This window comes from Rhea americana, unplaced genomic scaffold (assembly GCF_003343005.1).
Source record: "Rhea americana isolate MKP2758 unplaced genomic scaffold, rheAme1 scaffold_206, whole genome shotgun sequence".
Taxonomy (NCBI): Eukaryota; Metazoa; Chordata; class Aves; order Rheiformes; family Rheidae; genus Rhea; species Rhea americana.
In genome coordinates this window covers 741,950-764,788 of record NW_028186217.1, presented here as the reverse complement: position 1 = coordinate 764,788, position 22,839 = coordinate 741,950, and the positions used below count along the sequence as shown (strand labels likewise).

Here is a 22,839-nt window from a genome sequence, read left to right as displayed (position 1 = left end):
ACCTTATAGAGATGAAATCAATCTGATCTATATATTTAGATCAATGTTTGCTCATGGGTATCTTCTCAGATCTGCCAAAATTCTGGTAAGCTTATTTGAGTGTAATAATCTCAAGGGGCAATGGTGAAGATACCGAACATTTAAATGACATATTACTGAGCTGACCATACACACAGTACCAAAAAAAGTGCTTCTAATAAGCCTGGTAAGAACTGCAGAAAAAAATTATGTGACTTGGTTAGGGCACTGCAGAACGTGAGCTGGCAAAACAGAATTATGAAGCAGGAAATATACAAAAGACCACACCACTATTTCATGGTCTCTCCTCTGCTCTCTGACTATATTCTGTTTTTTATTTCAGTCAGTCATTGCCCCTAGACTATTCTTTTTCCTTCCATTCCAAACTAATCAAATGTACTCTAGCACTCCTCCCCCTTTCTCCCCTAGATCACTCTTTTGTTGGAGATTACAAATCTTTTTACACATTTGCCCAACATTTGAGGGGTTCTCTCTTTCAATTGTCTTCATTTGTCGTTGCTGTTAAGTACAAGGGCAGCACTAACGCTAACAGAGCTAACGCCTGCCTGATGCTTGCTGCATAAGAAAACCACTTCCCCCCTTCTGCATGCTAAACCTGCACAGCTGCGGAACAACACATCTCATCTAAATACCCCTTTTCATCCAAAACTCAAAACATATTCAACTTTCTGAGAACCACAGATCAACACTTCTCTTGTATTTTAAGATTACCACTTTCTTCTCTCCCCTCACCCCAAAAGAAGAGCACTTTAAGTTTCTTCTTCACTAATATGCATTTTTTTTTAACAAAAGCCTACATAGGTCATGGTGGCCAGTGTTCCTTCCATCTAGTCAAACAAACATGCTTTTGGAACCAGGTTAGGGCAACTGAACACAGACAGTGGGTTTGAATGAGCAAACATAGCGGAAGAGCTCTGGGACTCTTCTACGTGTTCAAGAGCAATCTTTCTATTCCAAATTCCCTGGAATAATAAATTGATGACAATCCAGTTTACTTTGTCAATGTCTTTCAAATCTTTAACTATGGTCGACCATGGTGGAAACTGATCTCCACTTTAATGACCAGAAAGCCAACTGTAGACTTCAGAGTTTTCTCTGAAACAAGCAACGAGTGTGTCTTTGAGCCACAGCAGTGTCTAAGAATAATGAACTTCCACTATGAGTAGCTCTGTAGCGAAACATCTGGTCCTGAGCCTGACAGCAACGCTGTACACRTACCTGAGGGCAAAGGGTCCCTTCAGACTAGCTCTAGTCTGATCCCACGTGCCGAATGCCTGCGTGGCTGGAGCACGTCTTCCAGTTGGGTTTTATCTGACAGGAATCCGCTTCATGCACTCCATGACCAGAAGCACAGGAAGGAGGGGACAACTGGGAGACTCCCTTCAGAAGTGTGCACCTGAGCYACTGTAACACACCTCTGTAAATCACAAATCACCACTGCCCTTTTTTTCAAAATATTGCTCTCTAGGGTTTCTCTCTGTCATACACTCTGTGTGTATGACATTCTGTTTCTAATGGGACTTTGTCATCGGTTTTAGTAGAAGAACTTGCTTTATTAAAGACCTTTGAAGGCTATGCCTTCAGAAACAGGAAATAAATAGATATAATTTTTGCATACAGTTAAAAACTATTATTAATACTAAATATGCTGAGAAAATTTTGCAAGCATTCTTCACATTTCACTGTTAGCCATTTTTCATGTTAAGAGGTCCACAGTGCATTGTGATTAATAATTATTAAGAAAAAAAACAGAGCATTTTAAATATCATCAAATCCTGTTGAAAGGTTATGTGAGGAGAGGAAAATACATATCTGCTATGTGTTTCTGGTAGAGGTGCTGTACTCAGTCCCAGGCCACACTGCAGGCCAACCTGCAGAGTCTCAGACATGAAAGATAACATGTATGATGTCAGACTCGACTTTCTTCYTCTTCCACTGCTCGATGAAGGCCTGGAATGAATTTCAGAAGATGCTTTCGTACACTTGATCTCCTACTTTTCCGTGGGAGTGTGCCAAAATTATTAGGGCAGCTGCTTCCCTCCCACAGAGGGGACATGGACCCACTGCTGGCCAGGCTGATGCTTCTGTTCCTCCTCAGGGAAGACTTCCCCACAGCGCTGTCACTGTCCCTGGGGAAGAAGCAGTCGTCATCCATGCTCGACTGACGGCTCAGGCTCTCCGCAGCAGAATCATCAAATGCACTGGTCTGGTAGAAGCTATCCTCACTGTCCACTGTCATCAAACTCAGACGGCTTTTAGAGCTGCTTTCACTAGAGAAGCGAGGCTTAATTGGAAAGACTGGTCCTGGCATGTTACAGCTACCAAATAAATTAGATTCTTCCAACTCCAGAGCATTCAGGAGAATGTTGTCATTCACTTCTCCTAAAAACAGACGTCAAAGAGCAGCATTACATGATGGAGTTTGTTCAAAGTTAGAAGGCAGGAAGTCTATCTAAGCAAAGTCAATCTACAGCTCAGCACTAGCCTTTTTGAAATGACATTGAAGAGGGATGAGACTGATATTTTTTCCCTGTCTTCTTAGCTGATTTCATCAGTTTTACTTCATACAGATTTCTTCCTTSCCCCAGTCCTTCCCACTAGATGTTTGGTGACATCTCTTCCAGCTGGGGGTATGAGGAAGAGTTCTGTAGCATCTGTAATACCAACGTGGAATAGGAGAATATCGCTCCTAGCACCTCATCTCAGGGAGCAGCCTCTTTTCCTCCTGTCTGGGAACTAGTGTTTCCCAACTGTACAGTGCTCCCTACCTCTAACTTCCCCTTGTATGTAGAATCAAAGTTGTTCCCTGGCATTCTACAAGTAAGAGGTGTTTTGTTTAGTTTTGTTTTTAAGTCTGAAAAAAGAATTGGGGGAAAAAATATTGCAAGTCACATAAACTCTTTTCCTAGAACTGATGCAAAAGACCCTTCTGTCTGCATTAGTCAAGTAGTATACAAATTCATTTGTYCCTGAAAGCAAACTTTCCCTGTCGCCAGTCCAGTGCTCTCCTTAACAGAGGAAAGAGAAAGCAAATGAAAATCAGATTAAAAAATGGCTTTTTACTGAGCAGATAGATTTTCCACAGAAGGACTCGTAGCAGTCCTGTGGTTTCCTAACCGGAAATGAAGACTTACCATGCAGCAAACGCTGTTCCTGTAAGTGCAAAGATCGGAGCTCCACCCATTTTTGCTGCAAAGTTTGCTGTGAAGGATAAAGAAGGCTATTTGTCWTTCAAACACTTTCACAGAAGTGTAAAAAAATGGCATACTCAAGACTATAGTTCAGGAAACAGAAAATATAGTACGGGAATATATATACAAAAATATAGTACAAGAAACAGTTGTATGCCTCTGTTTTTACCAGCAGAGCTACAAGAATTTTCCTGGAGTTCAGGAATCTTCTTCCAGAGAATATAATTCTATTACTTTCACGGGTGCTTTGGCTAAGGTACTTCAAACATGTAATCTGAAAAAGGAAAAAGCCTGAATTCTGTAAAGTGTGCAGCTTGCACTGAGTGACCAAACTGAGAAAACATGTTTTATTCAAGAGGTCAACACAGCTGATCTCTTTCTGAAACCTGCCCRCAATTGTGCGGCTGAGCAGCCGCGAGCAGGTCCATGCTGGCCTTTTTTTCTGGTTCTGGCAGGAGCAATGCAGGGATGTCAGTTATCAATGCCCTGGCATCATAGTTAAGAACATGTAGCGCTATTTTTCCCTATAGCTATAGGTACTGACATACCATTCTAATGTTCAGGAACATAAATTTCTTTTTGTCTGTTGCAGGTCAACTTTTGATATAACAAATACAAAGTTGCACATCTGATTCAAAAAAAAAGTTAAAAGTTTGCCTGGAGATAGTTGCAGTAGGTACTTCCTCAATAATGTGCATGAAATGAACTCAGTGTACCTCACACATGGACAGACAGACTGGCAAATCATTTACTCTTACATTCAAACTGACAGGACTAAGCTAATATGGACAGTTTCACATCTTTCTTTTTTTCCATTCTGCAGAAAAATCAAACAAAAAAAATGAAAACCACACACCAATTCCAGGATGGTAAAGCACAAGGATATCCTGCGAGCAGAATCTGAAGCAGAAGTCCTTGGCACCAAGGCACAGACTAAGCAGCAATGCACACAGCAGAAAGAGGGGGTGAACAGAGCTTTGTCCTGTCACTCACTATTTACTGAACAGCACAAGAGCACTAGAAAATAAGCCTTTTCATATCTATTCTTCTCAGGGAATCACTTTCTAGTGAATTGTAGACATTATAACCAAACACAGACGTCTGGGGCATTGATTCTGAAAGGCATGGAGGTCAGCTGGGTAGCATTCCCCACCTCAGAGATACGGCTCTATTTCCAGCTTCCCCACAAGAGTCATTCACACAACACTGAAACAATCTCACCTGTAAAAGGGGGCAATGGCAGCTTTTAAGAAGGGTCTGAGACTTCATTCTACTTCATAGCCCTCATTCTCGGTAACTACTGCCAGAGAGACAACAACTGACGGTTGCTTCCACCCCCTCCAGTGCAGCATACTTGGTCATAGAAAAAGCTTACTTTTTAGCTACTGCTATGCTGATCTGCTYTCTGAATCCGTATACAGAATTACATCGGTTTGGTAGCATGGCCGCTGCTTTACAAAGTCAGAATTGCATTTGTCATGTACAGATGCTACATTACACTCAGAGCAGATGAAGGGAGAAGGTAGTATAGAGAAGCTAGTTCTTATGATCTCTACATAAAATATTGAATAAACTGATTTTTTAGAAATTTATAATTTGACTAAATCTAGGAAATTGTAGACAATAAATGTTATCTTCATGGAGTTGTCCAAAAATTTTCTTTATTCCCAACCAGTCCCAACCAAAAAAGCAATCAGCTAGTTATGGCTTCTCCCACCTAATTAAACTTTAATAGCAGCTGGACTTTCAAAATAACTGATGCATGCATATTCACTTGCTGCTGCCAAGGTGCCCATTCAACTGCAACGACTATCATGAGGGCACAAGAAGTGCGCTTCACAGTTACAGTGTACTTTTATGTGATGTTCTGGTTCATATTGTGCCTGAGAACAGGCCACATTTATGAAATGATACATCAAAAATATAGCGATTCTTAGCACTTAGAACCATGTTACTGTCTAGTTGCGGTTACAAGAGTTTGCAGCTACTGAACACACTCTYTAGTAAAATATCAGGTACGTATATTTTCACATTTATAAGCAAAATTAGGTTCTTTCCACTGTAGCCACATTCATATGAAAGTACTGGGCCAGTTCGTCACCCACATTTTATTCTGTAACAACTCTTGTTGCAGAGGTTTGGCACTTCCAGGAAGCTGCTGTTATTTAAATAGCTCCCCTCTTGAAATCAGAGGATACAGCACAACAGATCTGGGGTTTATAAATTCTCTGGAAGGGGTGGAGATTGGCTTGCCTCTGTTGGCTTTACCAGTTCTTTTGACAAGGTTTCTAAGGCACCGCACCGTCGTGGAGGGGCTCCATGATTGAGGCTTGTCATGGAGCACTGACCGTGGCCTGGATGGAAGTAACCAATGAAGCAAGTGAGAAGGCAGCACTGGGGAAAAGCTGGCTATTCCCACTAAATTCTGAACAAGACCAGAAGCATTAGAGCAAAAAGAAAAGTTAGCAGCTTCATGCACCAGAAAAGTCGGTCTGTTCCAACCAGCGTTTTGTGCTGGCAGAATGCGTACGGCTACCACAACGCACAGCAGCTCGACAGTGTTTCCTTTACATGACTGTATTTCCCRCAACTTTTATTTGCGACAGATCTATCAGGCAGCTGATCCAGGTCTGTACAGCTAACCATCTGCAGCGACTCTCCCGACTGCCAACATAAAAATCTGCTGCTGCATTCTCATTAATCACAGCGATGAAATATCTGGCTCTGACGTTTGATTTGTTTCTAGCTGCTGCTGACTAGACGTCCAGCCAGCCCACGTGCTTAGCTGCCCTAATCGCCACTCTCGTTACACTCCAGCATCCAGGGCACCCCGCGGTCACGGTCACGTGGCAGCTCCGCATGATACGAGCAGCGCACTTGGACACTGCAGCGCTCCCACCACGTCCTACCTCGCTAAGTCCCCTTGCGCGAAGGAACAGAGCAGGACCATGCCGTCTGCACTGTGCACAAAAGCACTTTCCCACATCCCAACAGCAAAAAACCCAGTGCCAGCGGCACCCCAGTACCACAGTGCTACACCTAACAGTGAAAGGTCCCTTCTCTAGGGATAAAGGGAAAATATATATTAAAAAAAAAAAAAAAAAGCCTTGAAAAGACAAGGAGATGAAGGAGTATCTTTGGTCCAAGTCACCAGAAAATTTGGGAACAGAACGCAGACTGGTTAATTCAGTAGCTTCTCGCGTAACCAGCTGCCTCCAAGRGCCCGCGCTTCCTTTTGCTTCTCCTCACCGAAGGAACAGGCACCCACTTGTATTGCAACGAAGGCTCTTCAGCATTTTTAAAACATGTCCAAGCTTCCTAGTTACTACCTCATTTGCGTGTTTTGTAGCTTAAATCCCTAATTAAAGAAGATTTGCCTAAATATGAAGTTATATAAAAGTCATAGCCCCTTCACAGTGAGAGAGCAGAGAGGCACAGTTCTGTATCACTTACACAAGCCTGTATCTACAGCGTGCTCACTTATTCTTCRTTCCTACAGTTTTGTAGCATCTGAGAGACTAAGAAATAGGCAGATGATTTAGCTGCGGGAGAAGAAAATTTTAGTATTTCCAGCTGTGGAAAGCTGAGAGCATCCCACACCCTATTGGCTAATTTTATCTCCAGCAGAGAAAGCAACAGTTAGCTGTGGAGCAGTAACATCTAAAATCATTCCAGCTGTTTCCAAAGGGATCCTCCATAACCCAGGTAATTTTAGTAAGTTTTGGAGGACAAACTGAGTCCCTGCAAGTCTCACCATGGTCTCCCAGTACTTCTTTAGATTATCCTTGCCCATCTTTTATACTGAAATGCCATTGAGCATGAGCTCAAAATGCCATTGAGCTTTTGTAATCATTGTCCTAAGTACTCTTTCCTCACTATCCAGCTCTCACATGTAACATTCATGTTTTCTGAGTTACCAGTGTCATACAGCAAGTTACAACTTCCTGTGCTGTATTCTCATACAGCAAACTACATTAAATAAATATTGATTTAAACACATTAAGTACTACAAAACAAAATCCCCCCCATGGTAGAACTTATATTTTATGAGTAACAGCACATATGGCCAACCCTGTTCCCACTGCTCAGCTCTGACAAGCCTAAWTCATTTGACATGAGGCTTAATCTAGCTGGATTAATTAAAGGCACTTTTAAAAGTATTGTACTCTTGTGAGGAGAGTTTTGGCATAGAATTGCCATAAGGGGGAGAAAAAAAGAAGAAAAAGAAAAAAAAATCGCTCAGCTCAACAGAGCCACAGCTTTGCAAAGCCCTGGCCTTTATACACAGCAGTGTAACCAGATGGTTGTCTGCAGCAATACTGAGAGCAGCTCCAGAGGATCAGCACTGAAAAGTCTTGTTCCAAAACTCAATCGTCTCAGACTTCATCAGGGAGAACAGAAATTTTACAAGTCAGAGCTGTTGTGAGCATGGCTTCTTTAATGATTCTGAATTCTGCTTATGAAAGATAGTCTTTGGTTTTTCTGAATGCAGAATATATTAAAATACATTGTTCTGTTTTTACAGAAAGAGAATGGGCTACCAACTGGGCATAGCTAAAAGAGAAGTACTTACAAATATTGTTAGAGTATCAAAGATATATGTTAGAGTATCTGGCAGGTACTTTAAAGTCAGGTTAGTTTAACATTTTTAAACAAAGTACTTTTTCCTGGAAAAACACAAGTTGCCAAAATGAAGCTGTCTGCAGGAAAGGGCTGTTCTCATTAATCTTTTATATTTTATATTTTGGGGAAAAAATATTCAAAATTGYCCAAACACCATGATTTGGCATTTTCAAAACAATATTTAAACTTATTAATTGAAATGTTAGCTAATTTTAAATCTGACAAAAGTTAAAGAGGTCAAAGTTATCAAAATGATTTTTTATTAACCTAATTATAAAGAAACATATGAAATTTTCTCAAATTTGAGCTTTATTTTTTTCCCCTAAATTCAGACAGAAAAAAAAAAAATCTCTGACAGCTCAGAACCTCTGGCAGGACATAAAAAAATCCTCTGGCTTCTACAGAAAATGCCAAAGTTTCTGTGGGCAGACCTCTTCCAGCCCTAAAATTTWAAATCTGTGAGTTGCCTGTGTGTGATTGTTCCTGGGTTTCAGGMAGCACTGGACTTTCCACATTGCTTTCTGTGTGCTCGTGACATCTGCAGCTCTGGAGGAAGCCAGCGGGTCTAACTCAGGTTCATTTTTCAGGGCTTAAAACCACATAACAGCAGTTACGTGAGGAGACAGGGCTCCAAATGAGGCAACGGAGTTCTGAAGCACTGCACCCTGCTTAAACACCTAGTCTTTATTTTTCTTGCTCACAGTCTCAAGCAAAACACCAAACATGGGATGGAAAAGTCTCTTACTCCGAAAGCTCCTCTCCCAGTGCGAGCCTGGAGACAAAGCGGGAGGCCCGGGCCGGCCTTCCTGTGCAGCGCACGGTGTGGTTCGAGCCCTGCTATCTGTGCCACCGCACAGGGACAGCCCTTGCTCTCCGCAGCACTCCGCTCCTCAGTGTTAGCCTAACTGGTTTCTTGTCTTAACGTGGAACAAAACTTCAGTCTGCAGCAGACTGGAGTCGGCCTAGAGAACCTCATCTAGGCTGAAACTCTGTGAAACCACTGCTATAGCATCACAGTATTCCTGTGGGGAGGAAATCCCTACGTTTTTGTCTTGCACCTCTCCGGGGTGTGTCCAGGATGACCCCTGCGAGCCTCAGGCTGGAGGCCGGCACCACGGCAGCCGTGCATTGCAGGCACTCAGCGACACAGGGTGGCACTTTCCTTTCAGGAAACAGGCTCTGCCTGTCTGCTCACACAGTGGGTCTGAGTTGTCCCCACTCACATTAGCATACAACAATTTTTGAAACAGATACCAGAATCACTCTCAGAAGGAGTGCCACAACCTAAGGGATTCGTACTAGCAATAGGGAGGATTGGTAATGCACTAAGCATGTGCATCTCCTATTCCCACATCTCTGCAGGTAAATCTAGCTTCAGGAACACCAGTCTAAGGCTTTTAACAACTGATTTAGAACAGGCCTGCATTTGAAAAAAGATTAATTACCTTCAATAACTGCAGCTTAGTTTCAAGTTCCATTTTCCTCAAAAACATGGCCTCATTGATGGTCTCTAATCTGTGTAAAGAGCAAACATTTTCAGTACAGAAGCACAGAGAAGCTATTTAAATGTTTTCAGTTCTGCTATTAGAGCTAACATTTCCCTTGCAGAAATGGCCAGCACCTAGGTGATGCACAGATAGCCTCATCAGCACAGTTGCTCTCTGGAAGAGTGTACTTTCTGCATTGCTCTGTGACCTATGGAAGGTTGGAATACACCTCAATATATTTATTAACTCTCTTCAATTGGTTGTCTTCAGTAACAGCATTATTTGTGTAAGTGCTTTGGAAATTTCCAAACATGATGGTGTGGGCAATAAAGGAGTGAAAATACTGGGCTAATTTCCAAAAATGAGTAAACAGATGAAGGGGAATCCAAGAGCCTAGCAGAAAGGGAGGAGCAGTGCAACATTCTTGGCCAGTTAATGTTCTTATACATGTTCTACAAGAGACACAGCCAAGGACTCAACCCCAGCCCATGGCCCTGGGACAGGAAGAAGTGCGGGTTATATATGCAAAGTGCCCTCAAAGAACCTGCAGCTTCATCCCTACYGTAGATCCAAAGCAACTCTACTCTGGCTACCTATCTCTGCAGTGTCTCTAGGATTTCCTCCCTCATTTTAAAGTGAAAGTTCAAGAAAAAGAACACGTTACTGCACAACCAAAATACATCTGACCCTTTATATTTGAGATAGTATAAGSACTACTGGCTAGCAAGAGAAGATTTCTTGGCTTCCAGTGGAAGAGATTAGCAAACTAAAAACAGTTGGAATGACAGATGCCTACCTTAAATAATTCCCTGAAGATTTTATCAGGTCAACTATTTGCTTGTGACTAAAACCATCAGTGTTCACTCCATTGATAGCAGCAAGGATATCACCTGTTAAAGTTAAACATGGGCTAAAATGAGTATATTCAACATATGGATTCTTTCCGCATTCTCTATAAAACTAGCTGGAAGAAAAGTAAAATAAAGCTACCCACAGAAGGAAAACTTGAATAGTTACCAGTCTGAAGGCCAGAAAGATGGGCAGGACTTTCTTCTTGAATTTTGTAGACGTAAGTGCGCACCTCCAGTGAGTAATCATTTTGGTGTGGAACTCTAAGAGTCTGTAAATATCAAAGTAACAATGTCACCAGTAAAAAAGCCATGAAAATGTTTAAAAGTTAAAACACTGTCATACATCCTAATTTGATTTCATGGTTCTTCTACACATCTTTAAATGATAAGCCTGTGATGTGCAGGGTATATTGCCATAAAAAACGAGACACTAAACACCAGATACTAAAATTGACTACCTGATAGATTCTTTTACATTGTTTTTACAAAATGTAGTTTTAAAGCAAACCGGTTATTCATTATCCAAAACTCAGTAATTACAGTCAAGAAATATCATCTATTAGCATGGATTACTTTTTGGCTTACACTACAATTGAAACAACACTTCAGGTCCCTAGTCACAACATAGTTGAGTACAGGTCAGACTTTTCAAAAGATTGACTGCTTCTCATTGTTAATGGTGTGCAAATTATCAGATATTGCAAGATATATCAGTTAATCGGGATGACAGAAGAGCAAGAAGAGCTGAACCTACTTTTGCTCTTCTGGTCTCTTGAACTCATTATCTACACAGCTCTCTCTCATCCCTCTCTCATCCCTCTTTTTATTCTTCACTTAAAAATTTAAATATACATTAAATAATTCTATGTAAAATCCATCATCTGATTATCAACTCTGACATGTATTTAAAAAAAAGTAGGAAATGCAAACTGAGCAGATCTGTAATCCTTGCAAAGACAGGAAATGGCTATTTGTTTACATGAAAATATCAATATTTAACTACATTCTCCTATCAAAATTCATGACTGAAGCTGAAGTTCCTGAAAACCTAAGATAGCCAAATCTACCTCAGATATAAGAAGTTATGTTAGATTCCCATATTTTCTGAGTCAACATGGAACAAACAGGGATGAAGACCKGATGACTTCAGAGTTTATCCAGTCAAAGTGATTTCAGACTTAAACCAGGAATAAAACTTTCACTGAACTAAGAATGTCAAGTGMAGTATGAGAATTTTGAAGGACATAGCATTGTACATTCAAAACAGCATGTCACACTTGCTTTTTTTCTATCCTATTTCAAACTAGTAGGTCTCAGATCAGCTTGAGTGACATTAACTGGACAAGCAAGATGGGATCCATCACATCTACCTTAAGCCACCTGAAAGGAGGTATCTAGTCATCTAGCTTAAAGTCCCCACCATAGTCACCAGAGAGGAAGACATCTCCAAATTATGATTAATGTCTACCTAAGACAAGTAGGATATACTTCCTTGTCTGTTCACCTTCTCTTCACGGACTGTGGAAGATTAGGTAATTATTAAAGAGAGGATACGTAACTTATAGGTGGCTAAAGTGAGGGAGAGACATACTACTCTGAGTCCCTGCTCTGCAAACATCTAGGCAGATATGGAGCTGCATTACATCAGTCTTACTTTCAAACTCCACTTCATAAAGAGGAAGTGCTAGAAGAATCAGTAAAATGAGAGAAACTCTGGCATTCAGTCCTCACTATAATACTTATAAGCTCCCTGCAGGTGGTAGACCAAGAGTRTCACATCATCTTGTTCTCTTTTGCCTAAGTGTAAATTATAGTAATGAAATTATAACTTCTAAATTATGGTTAATCCTTAATAGCAGAAAAATACTGCCTTTTCATGGCCTAGACTTTCTAGCAAAATATTCACAGAAATATTCACAATGAATGTACATTCAGGAAGAAAATACACCAAGAACAATCATTTTTAATCAGAGAATGTCACATATAATGAAAATCTGTCCCATCAATTTATACAAAAGGTGAACAAYTGATGCAATTATCTTCACTTCTGAGATCTCTATATTACTCATGAGCAGAACACTTACACACTCATTAGTCACAGAACTGAATTTGAAAAAGTTAAGCTTTTCCTAATATGCTAATTTCACTGAAAATAGCATTTTCCCTTTGTGCACAGATATAGGTAAATGCTTTAAAGATGCACTGCAGAAACAGTAAGTAAATAGAAGAGGCAGTGAGAAGATTGTTTCACACACTAGTAGGACAGAAACACCTCCTTCCTTCATAAAATTTGTTAGTATCTTGGCTAAAATGTCTAATACTTCCTCAAGAATATTTCAAAATGTGCTATTCACACATTCTACTACTGTTACCCATGTTGTTTGTATCACACTATTAGCTGTTTTGTAAAGCTGTAATCATGTTGCCTKTGTAAATAGTGTAAATAGATAACAGTTAAAGAATATATATGCATAAACAAACGGTAGAGCTGCATTATGTACCGATTCCAGATGAATCCAGCTGTCATTTAAGAAGAGTCTTTTTTAAAAAAAAAAAAAATAACTAGCTAGTCATGAAAATGACACCATTTTATTCTTAAATTGATCCAATAAAAGCGTGGACATTGACACAAGCATATTTTATAGTATTGTTGTTGCTGAAAAGAAAAAWGTCTCATAGCATCCAAATATATTATCTATAAATGCTATAAACAGAGATTTTAGCAGGCCTACAGATCTAGAATTTACCTGTGAGAAAAACCTATAGAACTAATATCAATAATTATTAGTTCTCCTAATCAGATTTATTTTTTCCTATTTAATGATTTACTAACTTCCATATGCAACTAAGAATTTATGATTTACTCCAAAAAAGACAAGCCTAGCAGTTATTTATTAAAAAAATGCAAGTACCATATATCTACTTCTAAAATACMTACCTGTGTTTGTTTTAAAGGCAATAGTAAAACACTACTATAAGGTATTTTTTGAAGGCAGGTTTTTAACTTATATGTACATGAAACTATTTTTGTATGTTATTCTTTCACAAAATATTCAAACATTCATAATTATGGCACCGGATTCTAAGTTGCCTTTTGATGCTTGAGAAGACTGCCTGTAAGAGTTAGACGGAGACGTTAAGGCTGTAGAACACTGACCCTGAAGTCAGGTCTGTTTGGAATATAGGATATGTTTGTATAGCACCTCTTACTGCAGGAGTTGTAAACAACTCTAACAACTCTATTCAGCAAAAAAGCACTGTGAAAAGYATTTTACATTACATACATTCCATAAATAAATGGAATTTAACAGGAATACATCATGCTGCTTAATATTCACATCCAACCACCATCTTCGTTTGGGGTTTTGAGATTTTTGTTTGTTTTGGGTGGAAAGGGTGATAACAGTAATGATTTAAAAGCAGTCTTATAACTGTAAGGCTGCACTTAAGGTGGTGAGAAGGTGTTGCCATTACGAGCTTCATATTGGGATTTAGACAAGATTTCTCCTAARTTCAGTGCTCTGGCTTCCAACAAGATCCAAAATTCTGGTTTGTGATCTTCCCTATGGAAAAATTCTTTGAAACTCATCATATTTCTGTATTATTACTGTAAGCAATTCAAACTTCATGATGAATGATAGATGTCTTTCTCTGCCCAATGCAGTTTTAACCTAATTTTGACCAAGGATAATTTTGAGGATGTGACACTTAAGAGTTTGTACCRTATTTTGTATTCAAATGTCTCCACTCGTCATTTAAGTCCTACCTGAATTTCAAACCCAAATGTCTCTTTATCTTCTTTGAAGATAGCGACTACATGTCTGTAAAAAAAACAAAACAAACAAACAAAAAAAACGGAATTACATATAAACATCAGGGTATCACATTTCTTGTACTCTGTTTAATTTTTTTAACGAAAATGATCCTGTCCCCTTTGTTGCCACTGCCTGTGCTACCTGATTTATCAGTATATTCACTCAAACCCTACAGTCCATTTCCCTTGACTTACTCAAGCTAAATTTTAAAATATCACCTGTATTTCCAAGGTACAGGGTACCAGCCATCTTCCACTCAGCCTTGCATCATTATCCCACTAGGGCTGTTAAACTCTAAKATTTTCAAGACACATATTTCATAGGAAAATCTGTTCTAAATATTTACCCTTTAACTTCTGCAGGAAAGCATAATCGATTATTCTAAAAGATCTTCATACCTTTCCGGCCCAGAGGAGTCCCCCAAGGAACTGGATCTGGCTAAAGCAAGCTAGAATCAGAAATCAGAGTGGAAAAAGGTCAGTTGGTTCACGTTTCTTAGAGGTATACAACTAAAATCAATAAGTTAGAGGAAATCCGCAGGGCCTGGAGATCTGACAGCTGAGCTCACGTTTAACAGATCACACCTTTGTTTGCCAAGACCTTCCATCTTCAGGAGAACAGGCTGGCTATCCTGCTGGGGCATCTGAGGGCTACGTGAAGACTTGAGATGCAAAGAGAATGAGATGAACAACACTTGGCGCTTTTTCCCCCTTTGGCTAATGCTTAYGTACCTGCTGAACTCTCCTAATGGGCTCACTAAGACATCAGTTGGATCGCCCTGTCACCCTGACACTCTGCACCTAGCATGGACAGAGGGATAAGGTCTCCCAGGTCAGTAAAACTTGTATTTCGCCTCCTAACTTCTCACTGCAATCGATGGACAATAACACTTTCATAAATGTGAGCCATGCTGTTATTGCAGCCCCATTTCCCACAGTACTGAAACAGTGGTGTGAGAAGGAAGAGGGTATCTGAGGGGGACATGATGAGTCAGTGTATCCCATCATCTCAGCGTTGTGCTATCACTGCCTGCTGTTGGATCAATAGTGGTTTCTGTCCTTTAGTAACAGAAGGTTTGGGCCTAGGCAGCACTAAAAACAATCTCTCCCTTAGTTCATTTACACCTCTAGAAACCCTGGAAGGCACAAGTTCGACACTTCGTTGGAGAAAAGAAGACCAGAAAAAGAGACTCCCTTCAAGGACTAGGAGCCTGTCTTTCCTCCCAGCACCATCTACCAGCTCAGTTCAGAACTGTTTTTCAGAAACCCGATGGATTACACGGGACTATAGTACAAAAGCACCTGTGAAACTTTCCACCCAAAGAGCAAACAAGTAGGAGTGAATTAAAAGAAAGCATTTCCCCTTTTGCTGAGCCACCTGCAGGTTTATTAAAATGGACGTAGTTTTGGTACAAAGAAACTATAAATAAATGGGACATAACCTGAAATAAAGAACTTCACTTTTTTTAAATCCACAGRTAGGGATCAGTCCATTGAAAAATTAATCTTAAAAAAAGACTGCAGGAAAATTAAAAATCATTTTGAAAGCCACCTTTTAAATGCTTACAGTAAGCTCAATTAAGCAAAGGTAGGCAGTCAGTAACAAACAGACTAATAATCTTTGTGTATTCCTACCATTTCATGCAAGACATGGAAAATGTATACCCTTTTCTACCCACAAAAACATTTTCCCAGTGCAGTCCCTCAGTTATGCTGTTCCTTTCCAAATGAACTAAAGAGTAATTTTATATAGTAACGGATTTGCTATCAACTCCCATGCAGACCATTTTGTTGGAAATGGTGCAAGTCAAAGTATCAACTAGGAGAAATTGTGTGAAGCATGACATTAACCTGTAAGAGGTAATTGTTGAGGGAATTGGTGTTTATTATGTGGGAAATTAAACACTGAAAAATGCAATACATAATCTCATTTTTCTAAACTCTTTAAATATAAAATTGAAGCACTTCAAAGGTTCTAACACTTCAGAGCAAAAAAAGAAAAAATAAGTGAATACTCTAAGCACATTGCAATATTGCTTCAGTTGTACACCTGCACAAAAATTTAGGCATCGTCACTGGAAAACAGTAATGCAATACTGATTCAAACTTAATTTGAAAAAACTGGCCACCTGCTGGCTATCCATTTTTTTTCTGTAATAAGGTAAAAACTGGGAGCTGTGCTACCACTAGCCAATATAAAATGAAGCAGTGCAATGTTTTTTGTGCAGTGGGTGATAATTTGACATCTTCACAATTAGCTTCCAGAAACTCAAGAACACCTACTTCAATAGAGGAGAAAAATCTGTAAGCATAAGCAACTTGGCTGAGAGATTCTTGTAGCAATATCGGTTGAAGGATCTTGAGGCAGGAAGCTGCTATCTAGGGTGATGAAAGAGGCTACTGTGAAAAAAGCCTGAGTACAAGTGGAAAATTTGAGGTTGAATCCCCATAAAATCTTTCTGACAGCAAAACTGCTTGGATCATGGAACTGCTCCAGATTGCCCAAAGAACCACTGGAGATTTAATTTCTTAGGRCATTAGAAAATGGAAAGATAAGAGTCATGGCCTTTAAGAAAATCCCTGCATTCTGTAGGGCATCTGAGGTAGACAATCCATTTGGTCCTTGCAATGTCCATAATCCTGTTATTTTATTTTGCATAATTAAAAAAATGGCAGTCCTTTGCTTTGAAGTAAGAGAAAGTATATTCACTCTTTACTAACAACCTTGCTTTATTGCAATGCACTATGGAAAATAAGGGACCTGAGCCACACAGACTAGACCATCTGCTCTGTGCTCAGCAGATCCTACGTCGTGGACTGCAGATGTGCYACTTTATCCTGAGGGATGTGCAGGCAGTTATATTCTTCTAAAAGGGAGAGAGGCATGCTTCAGGCACAAATCACCTGAGGCATCTTTCAAACAYGTGGGTACCCTTCAAAATCCTAAGGTAAGCTAGCATCCAAGATTTTGAAGGCCAGGGATTGCCATCATTTCAGTTAACATTGTAACTATTATTTATGCAGTGCCAAAATCATGTTTCTGTTATGCTAAGACTTTTATTTCTTTGATAATTTTCCCCTAAAAATCTGTGGGCATTTATAAACTTAATGCCTTTCGTTGCTATCAGAAAAGTCAGGAAGCACACAGAAACTAAGATAACCAGAGACAGTTGTTTCTGCAGTCACTTGTGGCTGCTGCAGAGTATTTCCAAGAGCATACATGCACAGTCATGACAGTATCTGGGGATACTACTCAGTGCAAGGTAGAACTGTGCCCAAAGAGGACTGCAAAAAGCCAGGATCAGTACTAAACATTGATKCTTCCCACTGAACTACAAATGAGGAATTATATTGTCACAAATATGTTTGTAGAGTTAGTCAATATAATAAAGCATATCTCAAGCTGCAGCAGTATAAAATCATACCACAGTGTGACCACCTATATAAACATTTTTAAATGTGCATTTACATGGGAAGAGAAAAGGAGAGAGAGCTGACATATATAATAATAAACTGTATATAAGGTGAAAGAGTTAATGATACATATAAATCTAAGCTGGTCAGCTGCTGCAGAACTCATRGATTAGGTAAGCCCTCTGTGCAGTGGTTCTCATGCCTGATGTACATATGTTGCAATTTATTTTTAACAAACATGGTCACATCACAACCATTATCGTAAGCTTCTCTGAACCAGGAATGATTGCCACACAATTTTTTTCTCTATCACAACTACTTGTTACTAAATGAAATTCAACAACAGCATTCCCAAGTTTTGTCTGGTTCTGGCTTTGCATTACCTTCTTAGATTTGTACAAAAAAGAGGACTAAGTGCACTTCTGTTACTGCATAAAGCAAAGCCTTAAGAGCACAAATACTGTGTACAAGTTTTTTGATAATAATTTGTTTATAAAGTGTTGCAAACATTTTCTATTCAGGCTGCTTCCTGCTACACAAATAGGCAGAAATCAGAATGGCTTAGCCGACAATTTGTAGCAACAGCAAATGAGAGTTTTGTTGGAATCCAAACAACAGAAGCTTACTGCTTTCTAAATGAAAAGTAAAGACAAAATGGGTAACCAAACCAGCAGCATTACTTGTAGCAAAATAATTCAAAATATAGATGGAAATAACTCATGGTAGGTGCTTTCTATGAGAGTGGCAGAGCACATGAAAGTCCAAAGAGGCCACTATACTGAAGTAAATTCAAGTTTAAAGAAACACCCAGATAACAAGAGCCTCTTCTGACTCACAGCACAGCTGTAAATTGAGAAGAAATACAGCCTGGACAGGATCTCAGCTGTAAAAGCACTTCATGTTCAGAAGTCCCCTAAAGGTAGAACTTCTCTTACGCATACTCATCTCAGGAAACTTGCCACACTATGGTTGCTTTAAAGATTTCATTATAATCCAAAAAACATGCTAGGCTAAATGCACGCTACAGAAATCCCTCTTACATACTGAAATCAAGCAAGAGTTGACTCTGTCCTGTTAGATTCCACAGTAAATCTTWAAAATCACTTTGAAAACTCTACAGTTTCTGCCTATACCTGCAAATGAAGAAAAACAATTAGGTCTCCTGTCAGAAATGAGCCTTACAGAAGATTAAAAACAAACACATACCTGCTTGCGTCCCCGAGGTAAGGTCCCCACTGTATTTGCCAGGGTCTGAATTCTTTTATTATCCATCTGTGAACCGCACGCTGGTTCCCCACACGGTGCGTAAGCTGAGCTGACACTGAATTCTACAAAATTGGCATTGTGATTTTGCTGAATGAGCCTTCTTAAAGACATGTTGGTGGAAGGTCATTTAAAAAGGCCTTGCTAAATACTGCGGCATGACTGAGGAAACTAAAACATACTCTCCCCTCCGAGCAATCAAAAAGTATGAAGACGGAAAGAAAACCATGTGACTTGTGGTTTAGGTGCATATTACACAAATCTCTTCTTGAGATCACCAGTGCTACTCAGTATGGTTTATGATCATAGAGTTAAGAATTAGGTTTGGCAATTAAAGAAATCTGCTTATTTTTCCATTCCTACACACAGTTCTTATTAAAGAGCTTCTACTTTCTTTAATAATTTGTGTTTAAAGCACTATTTGCCCTAGAAACTTGCCTGAATTCAAGTTGATCATTCTTTTACTCRCTCAACACTCCTTGCATTGCTCAAATTTCCTTTTGGCAAAGGTGAGAATAATAATGCTTTCATTGGATATTTGTTTCAATTCATGATCTTCCAGTCAGGGGGAAGCAAGAATTAAAGGCCAGTCTGAAAGCACAAGCTAGAAACACTGCTCTGCCCTTGCTGTGCAGCACTGCTAGAAGGACATTGGTATTTTGGTGCTAAGCAATGACTTAACCAGTAAATTAGGTTTCAGAGCAAACAGAAATGTAACTTCAGGGATTGAAGGCCTCAACAGGGCCAAGGGACTAGTACAGTGCCAGGGAGAGCCTAAGCTGAGTTACTTGAGGTCCTTCTGGCTGGGTGTTCCTTGCTGGTTGGCAGCCACAGCCAAAGAATTACCGCAGGGGTGGCACGCAGACAAACAGAAAGGTAAAATGCTGCGCCAATGTGGGCTCCAGGCACCTGTGTGCAAATCGCCAGGCAGACAGAGGTGGCTGATAATGATTTCCAGAAACACCACAGATGCCCTTATTTCCTGCCCTGTTATCTGTCAACCACACTGTGGAAACACACAAAGGTATTAACTCTGCATCCCCCCTCCCAAGGTGTTTGTTTTGTGCATCTCACACAGCACAAAACTGAGACAATGTCCAGTCAGCCAAAAATTCCTACAGAGGAGCAATACTGTCAACATTTAGTCATACCAAAGCGAACTTGGGATCTCATCCATAGGCATAGATTCACTTCTGTGGGTATCTGTAGCTTTAAATTCAGTTTTACAGTGGGTTCCCCTCTTGGAAAGGTTTTTGTGCCAGCAGCCAACAAATTTGAGAGGATTCACTCACTTCTGTTTTTTAAATTTCTAGTTATTTTGCTTTCTCCCTCCAGTTATCCTCCTACCTGCTGTTCATTTTAGTTTGTTTTTTAATACCCTTTAGATTTTAATAACCTTTAGATAGATTACCTGCTCCCTGGATTTTCTGGACAAATCAGTAAAAGCACCACAAAGCACAGTTATAAAGTAGTGATGTCYATCTCTGCTTCCTCTTTGCTACAGGTAAGTGGTTCAAAAGCAGAAACAGACATCAGGATAGACCACAGAAAGTCCTTCTTCTCATCTCCCTGCTATGACAAAGTACCAGCTCTAAAAATAGTTCMTGCATAGGAGCTGACATTGCCATTTTCAGATATCAGCAAAAAGGCAATGTGGAAGCTGGCCACATTTTAACTAGTCAGTCCTTTAGCCAGAGATGCTTGCCAGCTCTATCAGTCTCACTTCCTTTGTCCCTGGTGAAGTCCAATATTCACGTGGATTAAGAAATGCTTCAGACAAGCTCTGAAGCTGATTTAAAAAGCTCAGAAATTCTATGTAGCCTGCCAGGCATGATTGATCTTTTGCCAGGACTGTCTGCTTCTGATGGCCCAAACCAGCTGGTGAGGTAGACTAGATGTGCTGATGGAACTTTAAGAAATTCACTTCAATTTTTGGTTGAGACAGCTAAACRAATATTAGGAAATTATAAAGGAACCAGAGTTTGTTACAAGTAATCCTAGCTGTCATTTGAACCTCTAAGAATGAAATGTAGAGTTTTGAGTCCCACAACAGAACATCTAAAAAGATTTACAAGTCACATTCATTTTTCTCAGCAGAGGCTTCTAGAACATCTAACTCCCAAAAGAAAAGGCCAGTACACAYGTCAGGTGACACAGGTCACAGGGTAGAGGCAGGAGAGTGTAAAGGATGCTGTCAGAACCGCAAGGGAGTAACATCTTACAGCAAGGCAAGGACTCTCACATTTCATTTCTGCTAACCTTGTGGAAGTTCAGGGAAGTCTGGTATGAGCTGTCACAACTCATGTCACAACATTTTAATTCAGAGCTGATTTGCACACCTTTTACGATTGTTCATATATGTATGGGTGTCTGACTATAGCTAGAAGTTTCTTTCTGATTCACAAGAGAGCTGTTTCTCCTCTAATGCTGGAAATAGGTCCATTTTTGGACTACAGAGCACTATAAATCACATCAGGACCTCAGCAGAAACTCATGATAAGTAAAAATATAAGCATGGAGGGATGGATCTGTCAAATTAAAAGATTAGCAAAATTTAACTTCTGACACTTTTTATTGCTTAGCTGATTTTAATCATATTTCTAACATAGTAAGTCTATTTTTCTCCTACTGCTTTGTTCAGCCACWTCCTCTGTTAGTTCACAAAGAAAAGAAGAGAAGATGCCTCATTTTCATTTCCTGTACAACTGTAGATCAACACATATCTAATCACAACATCGGCATGAGAGAGCTGTGGGACGTTCTTTCCAAAGCTCTCAAGACGCACATCCATATATCCTTCACGGTACTCTTCAATGCATAAAAGGACAMCCATGAAAACATGTTTTCACACACATTACCAATCATAATTTGGTAGATATCTCACTGTAATTTTTTTTAATATTGTGACATCTCATCTTGCCTTCCTTTTTCAAGCAAAAATCCTGATACAATTATAGGAGCAAGGTGAAATATTCTGTAAGAACTACAGCAAATAGTATATTATGTGCTCTTGAAAAAATACTTTATTGCTTCAGGAACATTCAGTGCTAGAAAGGAAATAAAAAAAATGATGTGAAAAAAAGACAGGAGTTACCTGAATTTGCATATTTAAGCAGTGAACCATTTTTTAGCCCCTTGCTAAAATACTTCACCTTCGAAAGATCTCTCTTAGAGGACTTGTAAATTTGGATGACTAAAACAGTGTCTAGAGGGAAAGATTAACTCACAAATAGCTCTGAGGCAGATGGGCAAATCACTAGAAAGAACAAAAAATACTCACAGAATGTGACGTCTCTTCATGAAATTTAGACACACAGAAATTACCRTTCTGAATCAAACAAGCTGATGAATTCCAATGACAAGTGGATGCTTTCAGGAAAGAGCTCACAAGTGTAATGAAACATTTCAGAGTTCAGGAAAATCAAATAGTGTTGGCCTACACAAGACTGTCCACACCATACAAGTCCCATGCAGACTCGGTTTCCCTATGTCCATGGAAGAGGCCTCCATTTTCAGAAGGCCTTTTGGGGAGGTAGGAGGCTGTGAATCAGAAGAACAGCTACAGAGATTGAAGTGTRGAGGAGAACTATAAAAATGGGCCTCAGCTGGTGACACTCTTGACCTTCCTCCTTGAATACCCTCAAAACCTAAAAAGCAGGGGAGAACCAGTTTGGGGCAGTGATGCCATCATCCCTATCCAAGATAAAAAGCTACCCATGCTTTTTAAAAGTAGTATGAATCTTACTGAACATTGGATGAGGTCTTAAAGTCTCCTGCTCAGGCCTAGATGCAAGGTGAAATCACACCTTTCCGAAAGCCTTGCAAAATTTGCCAGGTAAGCTCTCCGGAGAAAGGACCAATATTTTGTTCTAAGTTTTTATTGTACCTAATACAAGCATCTCCTTTACGAAGCACAGACTGATCAAACTTTAAAGCTTTAAATATTACATGAAAATATACTGAATTCAGATTTTTGACAAAGAGAGGTTTCTCTCAGAGTCTCAGTCAAAAACCACAATACAATGTCACTACGAAACTCCCCAAATAGTAGCCCTATGTGATAGAAACAGAAACAAGGACAAAATTAGTGCCTGTACAGATGAAAATCCACTCWAAATTAATTCAGACAAGTTAATTTTAAGTAATATTTAAATCTT

At 39.6% G+C, this 22,839-nt stretch overlaps 1 protein-coding gene across 1 annotated transcript; it reads right to left on the bottom strand.

Annotated features, from left to right (window-relative positions):
- Positions 1-1,697: 1,697 nt before the first annotated feature.
- On the bottom strand, positions 1,698-18,851 carry CYTIP (cytohesin 1 interacting protein). The gene is made up of 8 exons (XM_085304344.1): positions 18,626-18,851; positions 14,405-14,454; positions 13,958-14,012; positions 10,358-10,460; positions 10,137-10,230; positions 9,299-9,368; positions 3,174-3,240; positions 1,698-2,421 (listed from the first exon to the last, which is right to left on the bottom strand). The coding sequence occupies exons 1-8, from the start codon at positions 18,794-18,796 to the stop codon at positions 1,949-1,951; spliced, it is 1,083 nt and encodes a 360-aa protein (XP_085160470.1). The 5' UTR covers positions 18,797-18,851; the 3' UTR covers positions 1,698-1,948.
- Between the last annotated feature and the right edge of the window lie 3,988 nt (positions 18,852-22,839).